The 25,734-nt window shown below is 38.4% G+C and overlaps 1 protein-coding gene across 4 annotated transcripts in view; it reads left to right on the top strand.

The window, feature by feature from the left end:
- The window catches only part of adamtsl3 (ADAMTS-like 3), a 297,355-nt gene that overhangs the window by 184,339 nt on the left and 87,282 nt on the right, over positions 1-25,734 (top strand). For all 4 annotated transcript variants that reach the window (XM_044349913.1, XM_044349979.1, XM_044350063.1 and 1 more), the window contains 5 exons: positions 11,699-11,773; positions 17,381-17,538; positions 22,112-22,223; positions 22,366-22,504; positions 24,559-24,609. In XM_044349913.1, coding sequence (XP_044205848.1) covers positions 11,699-11,773; positions 17,381-17,538; positions 22,112-22,223; positions 22,366-22,504; positions 24,559-24,609 — 535 coding nt within the window. The remainder of the gene's footprint in view (positions 1-11,698; positions 11,774-17,380; positions 17,539-22,111; positions 22,224-22,365; positions 22,505-24,558; positions 24,610-25,734) is intronic.

Here is a 25,734-nt window from a genome sequence, read left to right as displayed (position 1 = left end):
AGATTAGATGGAAAATGCTGACAAACATATCAGTATTCATTGCTTGCCGTAGTTTGCTGGGATATTGTAAAATAAACAAACAAACCAATAAATACATAAATACTTAATGTTCACTTCTCAACATTCTGCGCTGAATGACACTCTTGATGTAAAAAGTAATGTGTTTTCTCCCTCTTTTCAACTTTACCTGCCTATTTGAAATGTGAGGTGGAAGTTTGTTTAAATGTTCCCAGGGCTGCTTAGCATTTTTCCAAGTTTTACCAGGTTAATGAAGTAGATACTGGCAGCAAATATATATATATGCATACCCCAGTAACTGGCTCTCGAGCTCAGGTATTGTATCAAATGTTTCAAATTAAGTTGCTTTGGCATGCCTTGGAGAGTGGAAATGAATATGGCTGGATCCTCTGAAAAAGACTTGTATTTTCAGATCACAGCCGGTAACCATGTAAATATTTCTCTGGGTTTTAATATGTTGGAGATTTTCAGCGAGCACCAGGGGTGTGTCTGTGCTGTTTGAGTGGAACTGTATACAAGCATTACACATCGGAAATATAAAACATAGAAGCACACCTTAACCTCAAATGATTAGCAAGTCAGCAAAGTCTGGACATGAGACCAATGTGTTAAGGAGTTAAGAATTGTGGCTTTCATGAGGGTCATCTTGACCCTCATAAAAGGTATTTCCCTTCTCCATACACTTTGGAAGTTGTTGAAGTAGTGTAGAAATCCCTACTCTGCTTCCATTGCCTTGATTGGCATGAAGCTGATAAAGGTTGTAGCAAAATTGCAGGCACATCATAGAATTGTAATCTTATCAAACAAAACCAAAATCTCAGCCTTAGAAATAACCACAGGGTTTAATCAGTATCTCTCAAGAAAGGTGTTTCTGTTATTTTGCCCATCAAATGTACATAGTATTTATACATTTTCTTGTCATTGTTCTTGTATCAACATTTGCTGCTCTGAATTATAATCCTCATAAAGGAAATAATAGTGATTATGTCCAAAATAATTGTTGGTGTACTTTATCGATAATACCAACAGAATAAACAAAATAAATAGAATAAGAGTCTTAAAAAATGCTGCGTTTTGCATGGCAAACTGGATATTGTTGCTAAGAAGGAACACTTCATCTAAATATAATTTCTAAAACTACACTTTTCAAGACACATAAGACAAACATTGATTAATTGACTCATTGTGTTTTAGTGAGTTTCAGTACCATTACTAAAGCGACACCTTTGAGGAATATGTTTCTTGACATAAGTTCACTCTTGACCTTGGGAACAGTATAGTCAGGACTACAAGTACCTAGGAGTCTACCTAGACAACAAGCTAGGCTGGGCCAAGAACATTGATACTGTGTACAAGAAGGGCCAGAGCCATCTCTACTTCCTGTGGAGACTCTGGTCTTTCAATGTCTTTAGTACTATGCTGAGGATGTTCTAATAATCTGTGGTGGTCAGTGCAATAGAACTTGATTCTGTGATGGTGGTCTGAGAGGGTAAGATGCTGATTTAACTGCAGAACATCATGGACAATGACTCTCACCCACTCCATCATGCACTAGTCGTGGGCAAGAGCACCTTGAGCAACAGACTGATACCACCTCAGTGCAGCACAGGACGCCACAGGAAATCTTTCTTGCCGGTGGCCATCAATCTTTTTAACTCATCTACCCCCTGCTGATAGGCTGACTGCAGTGACCTTGGTTCTTGGTGATTGTATTATTATATTCTGTTCAGGACTAATCAATGGACACTTTACTTTCACCATGGAATTTTCTGATATATAGCTCTTATATTTATTAAATTTCAGTTCAGTCAATTTATTTACTGATTGACTTGACCACTGCACAGATTGCATATTTGCTATTGTTATTGACATTGTAGTTGATTGTTCTCTACCTTGTTTGATACGGATATATATTTTTCTTTGATGTCATATTATGCTATCTTGCAGCTGTTGCACACCAATTTCCTTTGGGATCTATAAAGTACTATCTTATCTCATCTTACAGCTTTGGGTAAAGCTAGTAAGTGGATCCTGATTCAAGATTATTTTGTCAAACCAAATCATTTAATAAAAGAAGCAACAGTTCTCAAATTTTGAACATTGTCTGAAAACAAGCAGACATACAAAATAATGTAACAAAATAAATAGATAGTATAAAACTGGCTAAAGTATGATTTAAATCAATTAATATCTGAATAACTCATAAAGAAAAAGGACTACAAATCTGACTCAACATTTCAGTCTATAACAAAAATAAATTCAATATCCAGCTTTACCGAAAGATCTTTACAATCACTACGTAGAGCATCCCAAGCCTAATCCATGGCATTAGCACATTTCCTCATGCCATAGCCAATGTCCTCTAATGGCCAATACAAGGCTGCCTTTGTAGAACTTCAGTGATGTGGATGGAGTGGGGCCTTACGCAGTGGAAAGAGTCTCCGTATTGTTGTTGGAGAGCTCCGGTTCAGCATCAGGTTTGTCTGCGACTGCCAGTTGCACTTAAGTCATCTTTCCTCATCCAAAAATCCTCCTCCCCTGCTCCAAAGCCAGAGCAAAGTCCTCAGAAGTGAGACAGTGAAGAAATACTGGAACTTTTGTTGCAGTGGGCAGATGTAGGCGTTTTCACAGCACCGTGCCTGGACTGTTAGAGAGCCTGTAGATCTAGGGAGGAATTCAATCCAAGCAAACTATTCTGACTTTAATAAAAAAAAAATTTAAAAAACAGGGGCTCTCGAAGAAGTCACAGAGGCTGTGATGACATGTTGCTTCCTGCCTGGTCCTTTAAAAGGGGCTGGCAGAAGATGGGCCACTTGACAGTAATCAGATATCTGGGCTGCTATACCTGCAATAGTCTTGCAAGAATACAGGCAAAGGCTCATGAGGTGAAGGCTTAAAGATACAGAGACATCATCTAGTGTCAAGTTTTTTCCCCCACACTTTTATGCTTACTTTCTCATGGAAGTCCAGATGACAGGATGGTAGAGGCATTTCTGTCAGATACCAGTGAAATCAAGAAGGACACCTAAATAATTCAGGTAACCTCAAGGCATCAAATGCATTTTGCTACAGATCCACATGAAGTTGGTACTTAAAATCCATAGAGAACAGTGGTGAAGGTAACAGAGGGATAAACCTCTCTGAGCTTGTTTGAGGCTTTTGACCTTGTTGATTTTTAGGCAGTATTAACTGGATCCTCTGTAAGCCTCTGCAACCTTATACAGTTGACTATAACACCTATCTGTGTGTAGATCAGCAGAGACAGCGCACTATCCATATGAATCACCATGATTTTCACCATGTCTTCTATACTTTGCAAGAGCAATACATATTTAGAAAAACATCACCTGAATTACATTCTTTATAAACATAATTAGGAAACATGTTTAATGAAAGTATCTGCATGTTCACTGATGCATATTTAATACATTTTTCTACAATATCTTTGACAACTAAAACATGATTAATGTTTTGAAGGTTATCTTTACGCAACTTAAACCTCTGGGTTAAGGTTGAGGAAAAGTAGTGGTCTAGGTTCAACATTAAAAAAGTCAACAGTGACTTGAATAACCTTAAAGTTGTGTAAAGCAATAATAAATATGTGCTCTGAATTTTTCATACCACAGAAAAATGTGTTATTAACCACTAAGCCAAATTTGAATGATTAAAAAAGTTGACAAATATATAAAATTAGGTTTCAAAATCATGGAAAAACAAGCAGTATTCTGAGCTCTGAAAGGCTTGGGGCTGCTGAAGGTGCTGAAACTGTGCCCCCAACTGAACAGCCTCTGAGACTTCTCTCTGAGCTTAACAACGCTCATGCTGAACTCCCTTAAAAAAATATACAATTTAAAATAGGCCTTGTTCATAGGTGTAAGACAAGCAACATGGATGGTATTTTAAAAATAAAGTAACACTAGGAGCCACTGTTTGATTCTGCACATATTTTGTAGGTAAATGTGGACTTATTTCAGTAAAAATGTAACTTAAATGAGTAGTTAACAAGCATCTATCACCAATCATTGTTATGTTTAATTGTCATTTTTTTTCAGTGAAGTTCAGTGTCAACATTACTCACTTCTTTGCTAAAAAGTGCCGATGAGGGGCTGGAAGTAGCAGCCGTGGGAGTATGTCACATCTGCAGTGACGGCAAAGGCACCGGAGTAGCATCTGCAACGCAGCTGCATTTATGTTAACAAAGCTTGGTGCACAGACATTATCGAGAGGCACTGCTCTGCTAACCTGGAATATCTCATAGTTAAGTGTAGACCTTTCTATCTGCCCAGAGAGTTTACATCTACTGTTGTGACTGCAGCATACATCCCCCTGGATGCTAATGCTAAGCTTGCACTGAAAGTATTGCATGCTGCCATTAGCAAACAACAAACATGCCCAGCTGATGCCAAGGCTCTCTAGTTCTTATATAGTGTTAGGAGAGGGGTCATGCTAGTCACCCCTCTACGTCATGGATCCACCATTCCAGGCCCAACCAAAAAATCCTGAACACAGAAATGGTGAAAAACACTTTAATGGTCTAACTCCACCATTCAGTACTACATAGTTCACAGTCTTTTCACGTTTTCAGCAATTATTTTCGAACATGTATATTGTGTTTCACCACAGTGCTGTTGCTGTTTTAACATAACCAAGCCCAGGACTCAAGAAGTGAACCTCACTCATCAGTGTCATAGTCCTGTGTTTGAATATGTGTTTATATTTGGTGGCCAAGTTCTGACCTAACAAATATTACTGTCAAATTGTATTAAATTTTTGAAAGATTTGCTTGTTGCTGCAATCCACAAATGCCAAAAGCTTCCACACCATTTTTGATTTTTTATTGTTTTGTAATCAGCCCTGGCTGAAATGCCCCATGCACATAAAAACATAATTTTTCTTCATAACTTAGCATAAGTTGTTTGGGATACCTCTTGCACTGTTTAACACTACACAGAGTTGGCCAGTTGCCATTTTTTCAAATCTAACTGATAGACCTGTCAATAACACGACAAAGATGACACCTAGGGAGAAGCTGTATTCCAGTATTTGAAACTTTCATGTCTGTGGCAAAGCAATTCACAACTATTCACAACAGAGTGTCTTAGATGTTAAAACTGAGGTAAAGAACCAGCAAGGAAGCAATTATTGATTATCTCTTTAGAAGCTTGTGGCAAGAATGCCGACACAATTTACACCACTTTAGTTAGAAATGCACAATATTTTTTCAAAAAAATTTCAAAAAAGTTTTTATCTTTTAATGGATCACAGTCATAATCAGGGCTAAAGGCCCTGGTCCAAAGTAAAGAGATGAACACCAATGAAATTACACTCTCTTAAATGTAATTTAAATAATTATACAAATGTCAAATTAAATACAAAGACAGGTAATGGAGGTCTAGTGACTAGAGAACCATATGACCCAAATTTAAGCTCAAGTTCAAAATTTGTCCTGGACTGCTTTTAAAGGTTTTGTCTGGCAATATTTTTCTTATTGTCAACAAATCTCATGTGCAGAGCCAAACCAACAATGAACTCATCCAACTTACAAGTATTGTATGTGTATCCAAACCCTGATATATTTTATTCCTCTGTGCTGTAGACCTCCGTTGTTGTCCAAAAACTATTAAAAACACATCAATGACACACACCACTGCTCTGGTTGACATGTTCCTTTTCCCCTGATTACCATGTCTTGTTTAGAAATGTCTCCAAAGAGTAATAACAGTAATAAGATAGTATCCCTCAGGAGTGTACTGAAGTTCTTTGAGAAATTTATAATGTAGTACAAATTCAAGAGGTTATGTTATGTTATGTAGCACAATAAGCGAGTGAAGCTGTAAACGGAATCATGTTCCCATGCTTGCGCAGTGGCGTCTGCCGTACAAGGAATCTCACTCCTGAGGGTTACTGTCTTATTGCTGTTATTAGTATTTGGAGACATTTCTAAACAAGCTACAGTAACTGCTGTCTTTGTCTTTAGAGAACATGTCACCCAGCCCAGTGGTGTGGCTCATTGGCATGTTTTTAAAAGCTTTGGACAACAATGGAGGTCTACAGCACAGAGGAATAAGATATATCAGGGTTTGGATACAAGCACAATACTCAGGAAGTAGGATGAGTTCATTGTTGTTTGGCTCTGCACATGAGATTTGTTGACAATAAGAAACATATAGAAAATCACCAACTTTATCCTTTGAAGCATGATGCTGACTCTCCACCAGCTCCAGGAGGGCTGATTGTGACCTCTGACTTCACTACAGGGAGTGAGAGAATTCCTTTAAAAACATCGAGGAGGTATCACAATATGCAGGTTTGCTTTCAGTACTCTGAATACATATGTTTCTGAGACTGGCAGCTTTGAACTGTGACTTGAGGCCAATGCTCCTTTTATCAGAGGCCATTGGGGAACCTGTAGAGCTGTGGTTATCCTTACACCAGTGTCAACGTTTCCTCTGACCAGAGAGACTCCTTCTGCCAGACTCATTTGTTCTTTTTCCATTCACTCTTAAAGTCTCTGTCTCTCATGTCCTTTCTAGCTTGCCTTCTGTTTTAATGTCCCAGAAGAAGAGAACTGATACAGTGCACGAATCACAACCATTTAGGCTTACCTTGGTTAGTGTGTTTATCTACCATTACAGACGCACAGAGTATCACCTTTGTTCCTCCTCATCCATTATTCATAACTCTATCATTTATCAGTCGTTGCATTTGGAATATGAATTGGCTACATTATTTCCTAAAGCCTCAGTTTACGGCTCCAGCAGACTCATGTAAAATGAGCTCATAACTGTTTATCTGTGTTTCATTTCCCTAATTTATTTTGAAGGTCACTTTTTTGAAAATTCTTGGCTTTACATTTAATCTCCATTTTAGAGTGCAGAAAAAAATGCAAATGGCTGCAGCTGAATTTATTTCATTGCTCCCATAAATTTAGGACATTGCAGATGCAGTTTCCAAGCATAATTATGTTAGGGGGCAAAGCCCCATGGCTGGCAGCCAGAGCAGCTTAATCGTTTGAGCTCAGTGCTCATTTGTTGCCAGAAGGAAAAGTAACTTTCATAAAATGTGGAAAATAGAATTAACACTCCATTTGTCCATACCTGTAAAGGTCTCGCCTCGTTACCACACCTCCTCACTTAACCACAGAGGGAGAAACACTTATAGTGTGAGAAGTGAGGAAGTATTTTTGCAGGCTAAAAAACAGAAATCCTTTCACAGCAGTAAATACTTGCAATAGTTTAGCTCTGTGCTGTTTGTGTACGCTGTGTGCATGACCTTAAGAAAGTGTCATGATTGACTAGTTAGTGAGGCTCACTGACGTTTAACAGCACACATGTGGATGTTATTTAGGTCCGCAGAGTTGGTCAGTGCTGCTGTGCAGTTGTAAAGCAGGCAGATTTAGGGATGGCAGACTCTGTAGTGTGGTGGTCTCTTTCAGTCAGTGCTCTCGAAACAGTGAGAGGTCTTTACCACAAGCAGGGTGTAAAGTGAAGGAGACATCTTCTTTTATGTGAAGGACTTCAAGGCAAATCCTATAGAGCAGTGCTCTCTCTCATGCAGTTGATGGACAAAATATGAGACAAAACACCAGAAAGCTGCAATTTGCCACTTTTTTCAAAGTAAACCTGCAAAAAAAGGCAGAATGAATTTAATGCATTAATTGATCTTTTTACTCACTTAGGGACAGCGTACAAGCTGTAACCAAGAGATTTTTTCACTTTTTCAACTTTGAATTAATGAGAACTACCACTTAATCTGTCTGAAATAACTTGAACACAACCTACCTAGCCTAAACCTAAAGCATGATAGTTGTGTGTCAAGGGGTTAGAGCACAGCTGGAGCTGAAGCATTTTGCTGCCCAAGATACACCTTAGATCCTAGATGTTTGGTCTCTTTAAATTAAAGAGTACAGTCTAGACCTGCTCTATGTGAAAAAAGCCTTTGTTGTGATTTGGTGCTATGTAAATAAAATTGACTTGACTTGACTTAGACTACGCTGTAGCTTTCATGCACCTCTTCAAAAATGTAACTGTTCATTGGGGCTATAGAGATACCATGAACTGTGTGTTTTCTCTTACAAGTTCCTGATGGTGGAAGGGATTGTTGAGTGTGAAAACAACATTTAAGGAAGTTTAGGAAGTTGAAGACGGGCTTGGTTATCTTCTCCTGTTCAGTAACACAATGAATGAGCATTGCTTTATATCAAAGTGAATGGCACTACAGGGCCTTAAACCTTGGGGTCCTGAATTTGGACAAACATGACACATTATCACCAAGTTATTTTGATGAAAGTGTAAGCTCACAGTTGCGTATTTACACATACACACCTGGAGCAACATTACCATTCATCAGGAGTTTTGTGTCTGGTCAACTAACTAACGTGAGTCCAAAATTCACTTTGCTTTTAGTTTCTGTTGTGGTCTCCACCAACACTTGAGAAAAATAGTCCACTATGTTCAACAGCTAGTCTCTAACTGTGTGTTAGCACTGTTTGGTGCTGGGCAGGTAGTGTACAGTTGATTTATCAGAGCTTTTTCACTGAAACAGCTGCCTGCTGCTGATGGAAACCAGGTTGATGAGTTAATGGCTGGAAAACCAAAAATAATGAGCTTCTTAGCTAGAAAGCTCAATAGGGGATCTGCAGAGTTGGGTGATGATTTTCTTTGGGTTTGTCACTATGAGCAACCTTTTTCATGCAACATATATTCATTTAATCCATTTCTAATTAAAAAATATGTATTAGTGAAGAATTAAAGTAACAATTATAAACAAGATAAATTATACATTATTAGTCACTTGGTCTGTAACCTTGCATGCACATTAATCCATATGCCTGAAACTGGCTTTTCAATAGGAGTGTGTATACTAGCTGCATAACAAGCTAGTGGTGTGAGGTAATCAGAACTGACCAGATGATGGGATGAATGAGGCTCCCCTAAAGGGAAAATGTGTACATTGTACCTTTCACTCTGAAATAATTACATTTCAATTGCGAAGGCGGCTGCACCAGTGGATGGAAGACATTTTACAGGACAAGGAGCACCTTAGGCTACTAACACTATTCCCTCATGATGTTCCCATACTTTGTGGTGATAACACTCATGTCCATACTACTAAACAAATTCATGAGAGGTTTCATGAGCAGCAGGATGAGATCAAACTCATTGTCTGACCCCAATTAAAAGATCCGAACATCACTAAAACTAGTCCGTTCATGCTGGACGCATGACAACACACAAGAGTGGCAGAGTACAACGTCAGCCTTAATGAGTACAAAATACTCACAGTATGATACAGTTACAAATCCAATCCCACTCAACTCAAATGATGTCAAATATGACCTTGTTTTGAATTATTTTGGGTATTTTATAGCCTTTATTAGACAGCCACAGTAGAGAGACAACAGGAAATGAGTGAGAGAGAGATCCAACAAAGAGAGGTCCCCAACCCAACAAGTCCCAACATGAATGAATTTTAGACCTATACTGTTGTTTTTCTTGTGAGATTGGGCTGGAACTGAACCACCGTTGAGATTGCATTTGTTATCCGGTATCAATCATTGGATGTCAAGCCTACCAAACTCAGTGCCCTTTTAGTCTCCATCACACTAACTGGAGGAGGGGCTCTTCACGTGTCTAATTTTCATCAAGAGGAGCTGCCCAAAATCACAAAAAGTAGCACAAATTATCACAAAACTTCCAAACTGTTCCCAGTTCCCTCTTCAAGCATTTAATGCCTTATAAAAAGTTTTTACATGGTCCCTAGTAGATCTCATGGTGATGAAACAGATTGTGATGTCTGAAATTGGCACAGGTTCCCTTTTAGTTAAAAGGGTGTACAACCAATAATCCTTGGAAGGTTTTTCTTCGTATTACTATCATACGGTCCTCATAACAACAGACATACACAAGTACACAGACTCATGTAATAATCTGTGTTTGTATAATCTTTGTTTTGATGCTTCATGTTAACACAGTCAAAACTGGCAACATTGTGTGTCATTCTCTTTCAATGTCATTTAACAGTTAACTCTCAAAGGCCTAATGCATAATGCATTAAATTGTTAGGCTTTTGGTCTCTGGATATCTCCCCTCAAAGTGGCGCATCTTTTACATTTTTCCTTTTCTCGCATTCTAATTTTACACAATTCATTGCACTGACAGATTCAAGGTCAAAATAAACTTGCTCAACTGCATTACTCACTTGGTGTTTGTTAAATTGTCAGCTATGATAAGAGCAAACGATACCATTGCGAGGGACATCAGTCTGCCAGCCACAAGCCATGAATAGGAACAAAGCCAAATGCAAATGGAGCAGTGTGATTTCAGACTTAAACTGGACATGTAGTTATTTTTGAGAAACTGGGCTTTGCTGATGTGCAGATATGATGGTTTTTGTATGTTTGCCAGGGTTTAATGTGCTGCAAATAAGAGATTGGAGGAAATGAGCATAATAATAATTTGTTACAGCAGCAACACATACACAAACAAGGCAATAAATCTATCATGTATTTGTTATCCACCAAAAGTAATAGCCTCAGTCAAAAGGAAGTCACTGCCACAGATATCATTAAACAGATCACTGTCTTTAAACTCATGTGAATTGTATAGAGTATGCTGGTAGGTTTGGTGAGATGGGAGTAAATTTGGGGATTCCAGGGAGCCTTAGCAACAAAATCAGGGAATGTGGCTTTAAATGGAAAAAAAAAAGTTTATTTCTAAATTGATTTAATCCAAACTATGAAACTGGCTTAAAGCCACTTGACAGGTAGTGGAACAAGCAAATTATCACTTTATAAAGTTGTTATAGAGATGTGTTACTAACAGTTTCCTATTTACACAAATAGACATGGAGCAACATCAGCATTCATTTGGAACCCCGTTTCTGAACAAATGTAATTTCACTCTTCTTTAAGCTCTATTTTGGTCTCCAACAACTCCTGATGAAAATATCTAGCTCTGTAGCAGCTAAATGCTTCACTATGTTTCGTCAGCTAAGTAAAGTTGTAAAAAAGAAAAAGAAAAGTAAAACAATGAGCCAAAAGACACTTAAATGCTCTGCAGAGGTGAGGGGAACTGCAGAGTTGGAGATAGTTCTCTTTGGGTTTATCAGCACAATTCACTCCTTTTGCATTTGATTCATTGTTTCTATTAAGATAGTAATTAGTGCAGCTTTAATTTTATGGACATATACTATGGAAAGTGTCCTCTATGCACCTTGTCATAGTTTCTCCACATGAATTTTTTCCTCAGATTTTAACTATGAAGCCCAAAACGACAAATCAGCAATTTGGCTCTGAGGGCTAGAAATTTCTGGACTTGTGGTGGATTGTTGAAGAAAGATGGTGTCACTCTGTCCTTGTGTCTGCTATTTATGATATGTGTGTATTTGAATATATTCATTTACATGATGGTTTTATTATGTGTTGACTGTTTTGTTCCATCCTGTTGAACTATGAGCAAGGCCATTTCCAAATAATTGTAATGGTAAAAAAGTGAACTCAGCTAAAGGGATTCATCAAAAATTCTGTCTTTTAGTGTTTTGATGATGGTGATGGAGAACGCTGTCTAACATGTCACTGTAGGTGTTCGGTTCTCCACTCATACTATTTTGCCACCTCTCTGTATATTGCACTGTATTGTATGTTGAAATGAAACCTTTCCAACCGTGTGTCTGCCTGCAGCTGTGAAGACAGTGCTGGAGGTCCCAGTGGGAAGCCGCTTTGTCAGACTCAACGCCAAAGGCCCTGATATGATAGGTGAGTGACAACAGTTCAGTCCATACTCTGAGCGCATACAATCTTATTATTTTGTATATTCTTTGCCCCCGGCCTTCTTACCGCCACATACACACACAATGACAGGCAATCACATCATGCACTGCTTTTTACCCTTGTCTATCGTTCTTAATGAACAAGGCTATGCTGGAAGGTGTTAAGTACAGTGATTATAGAAACAGTCATTCTGCATAGTGTTTCCTTACTGTCAGCTTAGTTTCTGATTCTATTCATATATAGTCAAGAAATTAAAAAAGAGAATCTCAAGGAATATAGAATTCATTTATGCTACTTTATGTTTTAAGCTTAATTGTTTATTTATTGTCTTGCGTTTGGTCTTTGGACTGAATGTATAGAATGATCAATGCAGCTTATGAATCAGGGTGGTTGTATTTATGTATTTGTAATAAATGGTTTTGGTTTTGTATTGAATTTTACAAAAAGAACTAGAGGAGAGAGAGAGAGAGAATTGCTTTGGAAGACAGTAATCATCTTGTGGTGGGTAAATGGTTTTATATTGGATATAGTGAATTGAGAAATACTGACATAACATTCCAGTTGTGCTAATCAAGTAAAAGAACAAAGGTTGACATGAACTTTTTAAAGGTGTCTTCAAGCATACCTTATCTGATTGGTGCAGTTCAAACAAATTCTGTTTGGTGTTTGCCTTTTTGGTTCAGTTGGTTTGGAAAGGTGTGGAAGCTGTCAATCAAACTCTGGTGCTAACTAAACAACTGGAACCAAGACTATTTGAGAAGGAGGTCCTTGGTCCACCTCTCTGTAGCTGTAGCTCAGTTGGTAGAGCAGAGCAGCCATTATTTTTTAGGTTGGTGATTTGATCCCCAGCTTCTGCGTCAAAGTGTTCTTGAGCAAGACACCTTGAGTCCTAAATTGCCCCTGATGTCGTATGTGTATTATTAAAAATATAAGTCACCTTGCACAAAAGCATCAAATGAATGCGATGTCATGTTGAATGTTACTTCTAAGTATACTCTAGTGCTGTTTGTTTAATGGTACGAATGCAAATTGGACCAACCACAGGACTGTGTGGTAGTAGTACGTACAGTATACTGTATGTGGTTTTAGCTTGAATTCAGAAGTTTTACTTCTCTTAATCTGGATCCACTTGAGCCATGCTGTTCATTTGAATTCTTAATGATATTAGGAGGCCTTGTTTTCATCCTGTTTCACTATTAATGACACATAAGGACTGACTGCAGTCTTAAATAACAATATTCATAATTGCCTACTTTTTTGTGAGCTCTTGTTGGTTTCTGCAGTATTTCAAAAAAATTTTAAGACATTTTTTAGGACATACCATGTAAAATGGCTTTTTCATAATCATACTGTCAAAGAATTACAAAAAACCAGTAGGGACAATAAGGCCTACAAATACTTATCAAGTACAGTGACTGACATTTATGCCACATATTTGTCAATATTTCCCAGCTGTATATAAGAATTATTCCTAGTAAGATAATTAATCAACTAATGTGACCAGTTACAACATAATTAAAATTAATTTCAGTTTTTCATAAAAGCGACACTTGTCCATTGTGAATGGATGAACTTCAAAGCTACTGTAGCTAACAGTAGTGACAGTGTTTGCTACAGCTATGATGCTGATGTTGAAACAGCTTCCTGCAGCGCAATCTACTGTCGCACCAGTCTCAGTTGTAGTTTATAGATGTATAATGTCTCCCAACATACTAAAAATAATAACTAACATGCAGGAAAGAGAAAATATTCAAGACATTTGTAAATTAAACGTTAGAAATACCTTCTAAAGGTGTGTTCAAACAGGCAAGAAACAAATTTCGCCTCAAGTCATTCTTGAGAATTTGACCACTGTACCTTTTTTGTTTTTTCGCCCCAAAAAGCCAATGTACTGTACCAACTATACAGATGTTAGCTGTAAGCCAGCTAGCAAGGGAAGCATCAACCATGTCTTTGAGAGTGTTTCTGTGTGTTTGTGTTCAGCTTAGCCTCTGACTTATATCAGGACTCAAGAGACTATAGTTCTTTCTCTCTCCTTTTAACTCTTGTCTCTGAACATCCCTGTATCCCTGGGATACGCATCAATTTTCATTCATGCCATCCTGGAACAATTTACACCTAAAATTCACTTTGCATTCTGTCTGAGCACACAGTAAGGCCTTTTTTGAGGGAACTGGATTCAGTTCTTTTAAAGACTTCTCAAGACCTACAGATACCCTGTCCTGTGACCACCAATGAGAAATAAATGCATAAGGTGAGATGAAGTTGAGCATGAGTTCCTGTCCAATGTCCAATGAATGGATTATCTGTCAGTGCATGTTCACAGCTCTTGGTTTGTATATAATAAGTCAGTGTGAACATGACACTAACCAGAACTAAAAGACAACCATGGTTTGTTCTTTGGTCTGTACCAAATAAACTGAACTGCAGGTGTGAAAGTGTTTTGAAGAATAGTTCTTGCTTGAGATATTCCTTTAGAATATGGTTTGGAAAATGGAGCAAAGAAAATGTAAAGCCCTCCATATTCCGGACATGAAATACATAAAGATGTCCTACACAGCTTGAACCCTTACATCCTCAGAGCATTTTGAGTATTTGTTTGTGTCAATTGGGTTTTCCTGACCTATTTTATTGGCAGTTGAAAGGAGTGCAAGAGCCCACAATGAATGCAGATAAACCCAGCACATGTCCACAAGACTTACCCTGCTAATATACTCAAGTTCCGACAGCGTAATACCCTGAAGAGCTGTGGGATTTACTGGATGTGTGCTTTGTCAGATGTTTCAGAATTGAGGAGTGACCTAAGAATTACTTTAGCAGAGCATTCATCAACTACCAGGAGATCAGTGTAGCGGATGGGGAACACGAGAGAGAGAGGTTGAGGAGACCACAGTAAAAGAGAGGAAATCAAACACACATTTACAGCTCAGCAAACCCGGCTCCCAAGTTCATGAACTTCTCTGAAACGAAATATCATCAGAAGTCTAATCATATTTTCACTATTGGCAACACGGGGCCCTCTTTACACAGACTGTTTTGATTTTGAATGACTTCTATTGATGATATGGCAAAGGCTCTAGGACTGTTAATTGTTTCAAGTTGTGAAAGCTTTGGGGAAAAAAGGTTGTAATTAATGTCAAAAATAAGTGGATTTGTTGAAATGCTCTTACTTTTTTCTTTCTTAATGGAAAAAAAAGGAACAGCAAGACATTTTTAGATTCCTAATTACAAAATGAGAGAAAGCTAAGAAGAGAAAGGTCAAATGTACGTAGAAATGCAGCATTAGCAGTAGCTAATGCTTAGCCTTGCACCATCTGAAAATGATTATCCCTCACAAGACCATTCGCTGTCTAGTGTTTGTTTTCCCACACGCCAGCCTTGTTATCTTGTCACAGATGCTTAACAAAGTCATCATCTTGTGTTTCCTCACCATAATTTACTGTATTGTGATCTCATTGTCATTATGGATTACAGATTACCTTGCTCAGAGGCCACTGTTTGCTTTCAGAGCTTTGAGTCTTGATGACTTGAAGGACCAAGGATAGATATATTTTCCATTCACTTTGTCCATCTCTGAATTGAGATTAATGCATCAGTGATTGCAGTCAGTCTATCTGGCGGCACAGGCCTGAATGATCTCTACCTCAAGTCAATAACACAGGTAGTAGATTTTCAACAAAGGAATAAGCTGCATCCTGGGGGTGGATGAAAGGGTGCTTTCCAAAAGTTACTGGGGTCCCAGAAGTTATTAAGGGTGCAAAAAAGCAAACTAGAGTGGACCTAAAACACAGAAGCTCTGAAGCCATGGTCCTCCTCTGCTCACGTGGTAGGGAGTGAGTAGCTGCCCCAAATGAGGGAGATCATCTATCTTGGGGTCTTGTTCATGAGTGAACAGGGTGGATAGACAGATTGGTACAGTGCCCACAGTAACACAGGCAGTGTTGGACTGTCATGGTGAGAGGGAGCCAGGCCTGGAGCGATGCTCTGGATTTACTAGCCAATCAACTTTTCAACCATCAACTATGGTCATGAGCTCTGAGTAATGACAAAAAGAATGAGATCTTGGAGACAAGCGGCTGAAATGAGTTTCCTTGGCAGGGTGTTTGGGCTCACAGTTAGCTCAGACATATGGGAGGAGCTCAGAATAGGAACATTGCTCCTTTCATCAAAAGGAGTCAGTTGGGATGATCTGACCAGGACGCCTCTCTTGAGTGCCTCTCTGGGCACATCCAACTGGGTAACCCTGTGTCCTATGAAATACTATCTTTATATACTAAAATGTTTTTCCAATTATGATAATAAATGTATCGCTGTCTTGATTATGATTAGGACATTTACACCGATGACTGAGGTTTGCAGTCCTGTGTGTTGTTTGTTTTAGACAACAAAAGAACTTTGGTTAAAGTTAGTGGCTTGGCTTAAATGTTAAAAACACATGATGTCTTGTGCTTAAAGTCATTGCAGATTTTTTTCTGTATTAAACCAAGACCACAATTTTTCCCGAACCTTAACCAAGTGCTGCCAGTGTCTAAACACAACCATAAACAGGTTCAATAGCACACTACCAGCAGATATTGTCAGATATTGATCAAATATTTTGGTGGAAAACAAATGAAATGCATCATTTAACATTTTACGTTCAGCATCAACATTTTAATCGGGAGATCGATGGTTCGATACCTGGCTCCTCCAGTCCATATGCCGATGTGTCTATGGGAATGAATGTGTGTGAATGGTTAGTTTCCTCTGATGGGCAGGTTGGGACCTTGCATGGCAGTCCTTGTACCTGCTTATGAATCTGTGTGAATGGGTGAATGTGATTTGTAGTGTAAAAGCACTTTGAGTGGTCGGAAGACTAGACTAGAAAGTCCGTTTAACTGGGAGAAGACCCTGGGACAAATCCAGAACACACTATGGGGACCACATATCCAGATGTTGACGTGGCTAGGGAGAGGGACATCTGTGCTGCCATGTTTAATCTACTGCCACCATGACCTGGACCTCAATAGTTGGTAGAAAATATAAGGGTTGGATGGCCATCTTCAAATGATTCCCCTCTGTAGGCCTGAAATATGGGTATCTGACAACACATGCTTGTCTTTATGCCTGGACTATACCTGAGTGAAATTAGCAGTTGCCCCGGCTGTACTAAAATCCTGAAGAGCAAGCCAAGGATGTGCTCTGCCCCCCACTTTTTTCTGTACAATATATTACTGTATTTATCCTTCTCTTTGCCTTTTTCTTGTCCTGTCTACATTCTTGTCTTGATTTATTGATTTTTGACTTCAGTTGTGCTCTTGCTGATTTGCCCTACCTTGTCTGATAGTATCTCTCCCCAAGAGATAGTGTTTTCTTCATTTACTGTTGTCAAAGGTTAGATCCCACTGCAAACCGAATATCTACAAGTTATTCTTGATTTCGGTATGAGATAACAGAGGATTTCTTTGGAGGGTAGATTTGCTGATCCTGTTTTCTGCATTTGCATTTCCTTGAAGTTAACTTTCGCATACAGTCAAAACATGAAGTTAATATTCATGTTTGTATAAGTAATATACATTAATAAAAGTTCCTCTTGCTCTGTGTCTCCCTCAGTCATCGAGGCTGTCTCTCTTCAGGGGAAGAAGGAGGAGACCAGTCTAGTGTCTACAGGCTCCTATGTGATAGGAAACACTTCCCTGGACTTCCAGAGAGGGATGGAAAGGCAGACACTCAGGACACATGGCCCACTCAACGCTGATTACATTATCAAGGTGAGACAAAGTAGGGATGACAGGCATAGGCTCATAGCAAAACAGCCTTAGGTCTTTTGGCATCTGAGGTACATATTTTATTATAGATACAGATACAACATAAATAAATCAGTCTGTTACATAACATTTAGCAATACAGTGAATTTTTTAAAGAGATTGTGAGGTTATCGCCAGCGGCATGATTAGTATCACAAATAGAGAGGCCTACTAAATCTTAACAGAAATACAGCTTCCCAATTGTAGAGATTATATTGTTTCACAACCCTATTATGTTGCAGTCATAAAGTCCAGCTTAAACCAGGCGTGTTGCACAGACATAAGCATTGTGCAGTAACTTCACCATCATCACCACATCCAAACACCATTCTATATGTCTTTTTAATTGATAAGGCTGGCAATAATCTGCAATTTTCTCATTGTTATCTAATTCCATAAAAATACCAACAACCAACAATGAATTGATCCACTAACAAGTATTGCTTTTCTTTATGCTCAATTCTTTGTGCTGACCAAATACTGATGGAAGAAACACATCAGATAGCCACACTGGGTGACATGTTCCTTCATTACCATGACCACACACACACTGTAGTTTATTAAAGTAAATCCCATACACACTGTCATGCTACCAGAAATACACAGTAGAGCACCAATTATGCAGCAACAAATGCACAAATACAAATCCTGTTTGAATAATGTTTGCTAAAAACTACAGTATCCAGTTGTTTTAGGAAATTACTCAGCCTTTTCTTAAGAAAGTGTTAAATATTTTAGAAAATATGCATAATCTCTTTCTTCTAAACTCTTTGTTGGTGAACAGTTGGGGTGGAGTTACTATGTGCAGCTTCCTGGAGTCTTGCAGTCACTATAAGGTTGCCAGTTTTGGCACCATCCTGTCTGTACAGAGACCAAAACCAAAACATATGCTCATCAAGTATTTTGTTTTTGTTCTCTCGAAAAGAAAGCAAATAAGAGCACTTAGCAACAATATTGAATTATTCCTTCAAAATGAAATTATGTATTTGTAACCCTCTTAAGTCTTCTGTGGGAACCAAACAGGGTAGGGAAGTTGGGATGTATTGAAAGATGGACTTTTCATAGGATTTGTTGATGATAACAAAGGTATAGGATAACTCCAACTAGAGATGTCCTAAGCCAATCCTGTAGATTGTATCGGAGGTGATCTGGGCATATTTTAAAGGATCAGTATCTGCTAAAATAAAGCAGATCAAATGCAGATCCTTTCTTTACAGTATTTTGCTCTTGTTGCCTTGCTGCTTCTCTTTACACCATCCTACAGTGCAGCATTTCACTGCATATACAGTATGAAAGAAAATTTAAAATTTTCACACCTAGATGGAGAAAATACATGGATACGCTAAGCTCTCACGCTATGGAATCAAATCTTTCCTCTATCCTCTCCCCTTATCATCAGCAAAGAGCAATATATAAAACATTCATGTAGATGCTAACCAACACTGGCTGTCACTTTTGCTGGTTAAAATAACAAATTTCGCCAGTTGGAGGTCATATCAGCTGTAACTAATTAACGCTGATTCTGTGAGTAACTTCAGGCTAAAATTAAACTTGGCCTTTGTCTGGTTAAAGTGCTGCCTGCAGCCACTGTTCTCAACCAGAAATCATTTTCGAGGGAAGAACCTGCATTCTGTAACACCGCTGTACAAACTTTGTGTTTTTGTAGTTCCCACAAGGAGTTTCAGGAGTCACATTCTCCTAAATAAAATTTGTGTCATATCAGTTCAATAATTTAACCTTGTCAACATAATAGTTTTGAATCAGGGTCTTCAGTATTTGGACCAAAAAGCTTGTAAAAAATGATCTGTGTCAAATTAGTAGCTAAACCTGTTATTTAAATGTGCCAGATACGTATTTAATCAACATCTCTCTATATAAAGCAAGGAATCTCTGTCTGTCTGTCTGTCTGTCTGTCTGTCTGTCTGTCTGTCTGTCTGTCTGTATGTATGTATGTATGTATGTATGTAGGTTTGTCCTTTGCGTATCTCGAGAATCGTTCATCCGATCTACTTCATACTTGGCAGGTGGATTGCTTGGGAAACAAGGAAGTGCAATGTTGATGTGTGAAGTTGTCTGGATGAGTGGTTCTCAAGAAATATATAAAAATACCTCGTAAACAATGTACTTTCTACAACCTTGATCTGCTTCTTCGTCTGCCTGTGGAGTCAACAAGTGGAAATACAGACACTCTGCCAGTGCAACCCACATTTTGGTCAGAGATGGGATTACATTCATGCCGATAAGAACTACCATAGAGAATGAATTGAAAAGGTTTAGAGAGTTAAACTCTATTCCTGCTCCTCACACACAGGAACTATGTTCAAGACATAGTGCAGGATGTCTCAGGCACGTTTTGAAGTTCATCCAATCAACTTCAGCTCAACTCAAAATTCTAGTCTCCAGATATTCTGTGTGTGAGGTGTTTAGGCAACATCTGTGAATTGTAGCGTCTACTGATAGCCTGCATGTCAGGTATTGAGGGAGTAAATTGTAGTGTCTACTAGTAGTCTGTATGAGAGGCATTTAGGGAAAGGGCACAACTCTCTCTAGGTATTAAGAAATCAGCCTGTTCTGAACAGGCACATTTTGAACAGGCACTGCACTAGTTTAGGTAAATGTAAGTATTGGATCCAACTGAATCTGAATACTAAAAGACTGGATCAGGGCCAGAAAAACTGGATCAGGGCATCCCTGACACCAACCTTATCCTTTAACATGGAACCAGTGTCATTACGTAGTAACATGCTGAATTTGGATGGCAGCCCAGTGCAGCCAAGTATCAGAGAAGTTTGGCTGGTAGCAAAAGTGGCTGCTATGCTCTGTTAGTATTAGTGCTAATATCTGTGATTTGGTACAACGTGAGGAGTGTGACCCAAGTCCTTGATTGCCTACAGTTTAATGTGATGTGTGCATGAAAAAGATTTCTCTAGTTTCTGTTGGAAACAGGGCATTGACTCCCAGTATCCATTAAGTCTGTCTTCTACAGCTTCACACTTTTCTGGTGGAGATTACAGGTGGGTACAAGAGAAATATTTCAAGAAGACTTTCCTTCTGCATGCAATACCCACAGCTTGTCTGTGCACATGCTTAAAAAGTTGATTATGAAACAGCTGCTGTGGTTTGGGACTTACTGATGTGGGTAGATGTTATAGCAGCAGTTTCTGGTTATGCCATGCATGCTGGAGGGCAGAATTTTTCAGATTAAAGTCTTGATTCTGTACTATTTGTGCATGATGTTTACTGGAATTCATTATAGTAGACATCAAGCCCAATCAGTCAGAAGCTAATCCAGTCAACACTAGCACTCTTCTGTTTCCTCTCCTCTATCCAGATGAGGTGTAGCTTAGAAATTCACCAAAGTCATCACACACGTGTATTTCAGTATACTATAAGTTACAGTATCTCAGAGTGAATAAGCGAGTCAGTCGGTATTTCATCATTTCCACATTCAGTAAAAAGTTTGATCCAAAAAGCCAAATACTGCTGCAAGGTTGTAGTGGATGACTTACATATCAGTTACATCATCAAAAGAAAAGGAGGGACTGTTGTAAAGTTGTATTTTAATAAGGCACCACCTTGTCCTTTGAAGGAAGTTGTAACACTCACTTACTGAAAAACTTAGAAGTCTTTCATTTTGTGTCAAATTATCAGCCAGAAATGTGGGTCTAATGTTTGACCATAATTTTGATTCTTAAATTGGTTCTGTTTTACAATCATGATGTTTTAACTAAACTTTTCCAAATTACAGCCACAGCTTTGTTTCACTGAACTTGAAAACATGTGAAATGAAAGCAATCATTACCTCCTGTCTAGACCACTTTAAAGCCCCAAACATGCTCCACACACATATGCAAACAGGCCCAGCTACCACAAACACACACATGGTGGACATACTCAATATGCACTCTTACGCACCAGTGGAAGTGATCAATCTCAGTCCTCAAGGAGGAAATATAGGCTAGTGAAAGCTAATCAGAGCATTTCCAAGACCACAGTAGTAAACAAACATGGTGTCTGTGGAGGAATGTTTACTGCTGTACTTCGATTAGTGCACAGAAGAAGAAAGAAAAAAGAAAACACACAAGATGCAAAGTGTGACCTTTGAATCACTCGCAGAGGAAGAACAGAGAATTCCTGTCTGAATGAAGATCCACGTTCCTCAAACTCTACTCCCTCAGTTTATTTATTTTTTTGTTATAAATATGTCATGAATAATATATCTCATGCTGAGATTACTTAAGTCTGATTCTGTCAGACTTCAAAAAAGCCCTTAAGAATCACATCATACAACTGTTTTTTTAGGCTGAGCTGTACTCTGCATGACTTGTAAATCGACTCTGACAAAATCAATGGAAGGCTCCTTTAACATGACTCTTCTCTTTGATTCTTAGTGGGATCCTCTGCTTTACTGAGCTCAACTCTGTCCTACTTTCCTCGTCTTTCCTCTCCTGTTCTGTACTCTAATCTCCTCTGCCCTACACTATTTGACTTAATGCTGTTCTGTTTTTACTCTTCTTTCACCCTACATGTTATCCAGATGAAGTATGGAGGATCCAAGGACACGGTGGTCCAGTTTCTCTTCTACCAGCCAATCAGGTACCAGTGGAGAGAGACAGACTTCTTCCCCTGCTCTGTCACCTGTGGAGGAGGTGAGGTGACCATCAGTCAGTAGAAAGTGACTGTAATCAGCTGTCTGTGTTTGATATAGAGAACAATATTGTACATCCAGCTGGTGATATTTGCCAGCTGTTTCCATTAAAGTTCAGTTAAACAGCCTGTGTCCTCCTCCAGGCTATCAGCTGAACTCTGCAGAGTGCACAGACATCCGATCCAATCAGACCCTGCCTGAACACCATTGTAACAGCTATCCTGAAAACACCAAACCCACACCAAAACTCAAGGAGTGCAACATGGACCCCTGCCTAGAGAGGTATAGGAATCATTACAGTGTGGTATTTGATACAATGTCACACCCATCCACTCTCTAATCCAGCTCAAGCTACTTTATATATACAAGTTAGATTAGTTTCTAGGTGTTGACATGAGGACATTTAAGCAGTTTTTACATTGAAAGGTTCACGGTTTTCAAGTCTGTCTTAAACCAACAGTCAGGTGCCTATATGTACACTGAAAGAGGTTTTCCTTGCTGTAATCATTCCTCCTGTTCATACTGGCTATTAAAAGATCCCTTTTAAATGTGCTTTCAATGTAAGTGATGGAGGCCAAAATCCACAGTGTGTCCACACAGTCATTTAAAAGTTGATGTGAAGCTTATATGAGGCTTTAGCAGTCTGAGTTAGTCATATCAAGTTGATATCTGACACATTTACAGTCTTTTTAACATCAAATTCCCTCTTTGTGTTTCTTCGGACAGTGTTTCCCTGTTGAGCTGCAGTGGAAGTATAGTACCAAAAAGAGGGACTTTGGCACTAAAAAGACTGTTATGTTGAAAGATATCTACTTGATTTGACTCATTTGGACACTGAAGCTTCATATTAGCTTCAGATAAACTTTTAAATACATTTTTGCACAGAAGGAGGACTGTGGATTTTTTCCTCCATCGCTCCCATTGTAAGTGCATTATGAAGGAATTTTCTAATGGTCAGTATGAACAGGAGGGATCATTACAGCAAGAAAAACATGTTTCAGTGTTTATTTGGGCTCCTAACTGTTGTTTTAAGACTTGAAAAATTGTGAACCTGTCCTTTAAGCAATCACAGCTTTCTTGAGTGAGCAGCAACAACAAACATGCACATAAGAACTGCAGCAAAAGATTATAGTAAAATAAACAATTAGTTGAAAACCATGAAGTACTACTGCATGCTGAAGTGGTGATTAATAGATTAATAATATTGCACAAACATGGAGGTATTTACTGTAATATCTGAACTGTTGCTGACTGCAGCTTTGAATGGGACAGTAAGAGACTATGGGCCTCGTTGCAAGTACCACTTATAAACAGATTTGGTCTTCAGTGGCACATACTTCAGGGTGATCATCCTCCATTACAGCATTAGACAGTATAACATCAGCTATAATAAAATGTATTTTGACATCATCTTACTTTTAATAAAGCTTTGTTATGTTCTCAAAATACAGAAATGGCAGCTTAATGGGGCCTGATTGGTTCCAATCAGGCTCAAAACAGGCTTCAGGCTTTGTTTGGCATTGCTGGAGGGACTTTCCTCAGGATCTGTCTGGGTAATGCTCAGATTTCCAAGCCAAGTCAATGCATTGAAATGTTCACATCTGCCAGAAAAAAAAACGAGGGTGAAATGGCTGATTATCATCATAGCACGTCTCAGTGCTTCTTTTATGAAAGGCTGGATCAATGGAGGATTTAATCAATAGGTTAAGAGCAGAAATGTGAAGCTGGAAGCACAAAGCATTTCCTTTTAACTCTCTTATTTTTATGACCTTGAAGGCCAAAGTGGTATTAATAAGCACACTGAGTGGTCTTGTGCTTATATATATGCTTTACTGAGAATCTTATGATCTCTATAGTAGGGGTGTGCCTGAATACAAATACATTATTCGGCAAAGCACAAATAGTGGGTTTTTTTTTACAAATATTTGTTTCATACAAATATTCAAAAAAATATTTGTTAGTTAGAGGTCTGTCTGCAATGAGGCAATTAGTAAAGTTTTAGCTCAGTAATCAGCGCAGTCGTCTATGATCTGGAAGACTCCAGTTCAAGACCTGATGTGGGAACCTCCTTCATAAGGTAGTTTATTTATGAACACTTATTGTAACATTTTAATTTTCTAAAATTAAAAGCGTAATAAAAACAAAAACAGGATTTTTAAGCCTCTTTCCATTTTTATTCGAATACAAATACTAATACAAATAATTTTGCTGCCTCAACAAATACAGATACAAATACAAATACTGGGCTTTCTGCACATCCCTACTCTATAGTATGGGAGCTAACTGGATGTTATAGCCTAAATTTACAGTATTTTGTGATATTGTGTCTCCTCCAGTGATGGATTCAAAGAGGTGATGCCATACGATCACTTTCAACCTCTGCCTCGGTGAGTATCCCTTACAGTCACTCATTTAAAATTTACACAAGAACAGTAATTCACAGCTGTAATTTAACATATTTTCAGTTTGGATGCAGTGGTGGGTGAAATGTAACACAGGAAGGGAGTGGGCAGAAAGTCTTAGAAATTACTGGTTGAAAAACACCTATTAGTGTACCTTGAGGAAATCAGAAGTAGAAAAAGTAACAGTAAAAAGAATGTTAATAAGAGTTATGGAGGGTCCTTTGAACACATGAAACTTCCCGTGTGGGGAGAAATGCTGTAAATCCTCCACATACGATCCATAGAGGAATTTATCACATCTACATGGGAAAGTGACATGACAGCCTTCCAAAGCTATTAACCATATTCTCAGTAGAAAATACGGGCTGGCTGTTTTAATATTTTTGCACGATTGATTTTCTTTGTAATTTCTCAAAATGTTGCAAGTTTTTCTTAAACTAGACTATTAACATTAACTACTAATAACACATTTTAAAAAAAAACATGTTGACATTATTTCTGATGTATAAAAGAGATGACTAACTGTAATTTCAATTGGATTTTAAAACTCAGTATCTTAATTGGTCTGTTTCCTCCAGACAGATGAGCCAAAGATGCAACTGCAAATACCAACACAGTGAATTACTGTCAGGAAAATGCTTGTTGGCAATGTGTAATGTTGAACATGCGTTATATTACAGACTAAATTTATATGAAACATTGCAGCCGCTGTAATAAATATTTTTATATTAACAATGATTCACATGACTACTTTTATGTGAAAGATGAACCCACAGACTCAGCTTTGATAATAAATAGCCATATAAACCCTGGTTAAGGTGGTGGTAACTGTTGTGAAAATTTTACATTGGCTCTTTCTATTAAACCTTTAGTTTATTGTTATGAAAAAACAATTCTTATACAGACAGGACTGTGGTCCTCTACATTACGACTGTTGAGCCGATAATTAATATGATATGATGACTGATGGGAGCGAGTTGGATCAGGTCTGTTCTGTCCGGGTCAGTCAGTGTTGACAGTCAGCAGAAAAAAATGTGTGTGATATGTAAAGAAGATTTTTAATTACATGTTTGATATTTGGACTGGCATCGGAGACCAGTGACATGCTTT

The sequence above is a fragment of the Thunnus albacares genome, chromosome 1 (assembly GCF_914725855.1).
Source record: "Thunnus albacares chromosome 1, fThuAlb1.1, whole genome shotgun sequence".
NCBI lineage: Eukaryota > Metazoa > Chordata > Actinopteri > Scombriformes > Scombridae > Thunnus > Thunnus albacares.
Note: the sequence above shows the minus strand (reverse complement) of the source record. Positions and strands in the feature narration are given on the sequence as shown.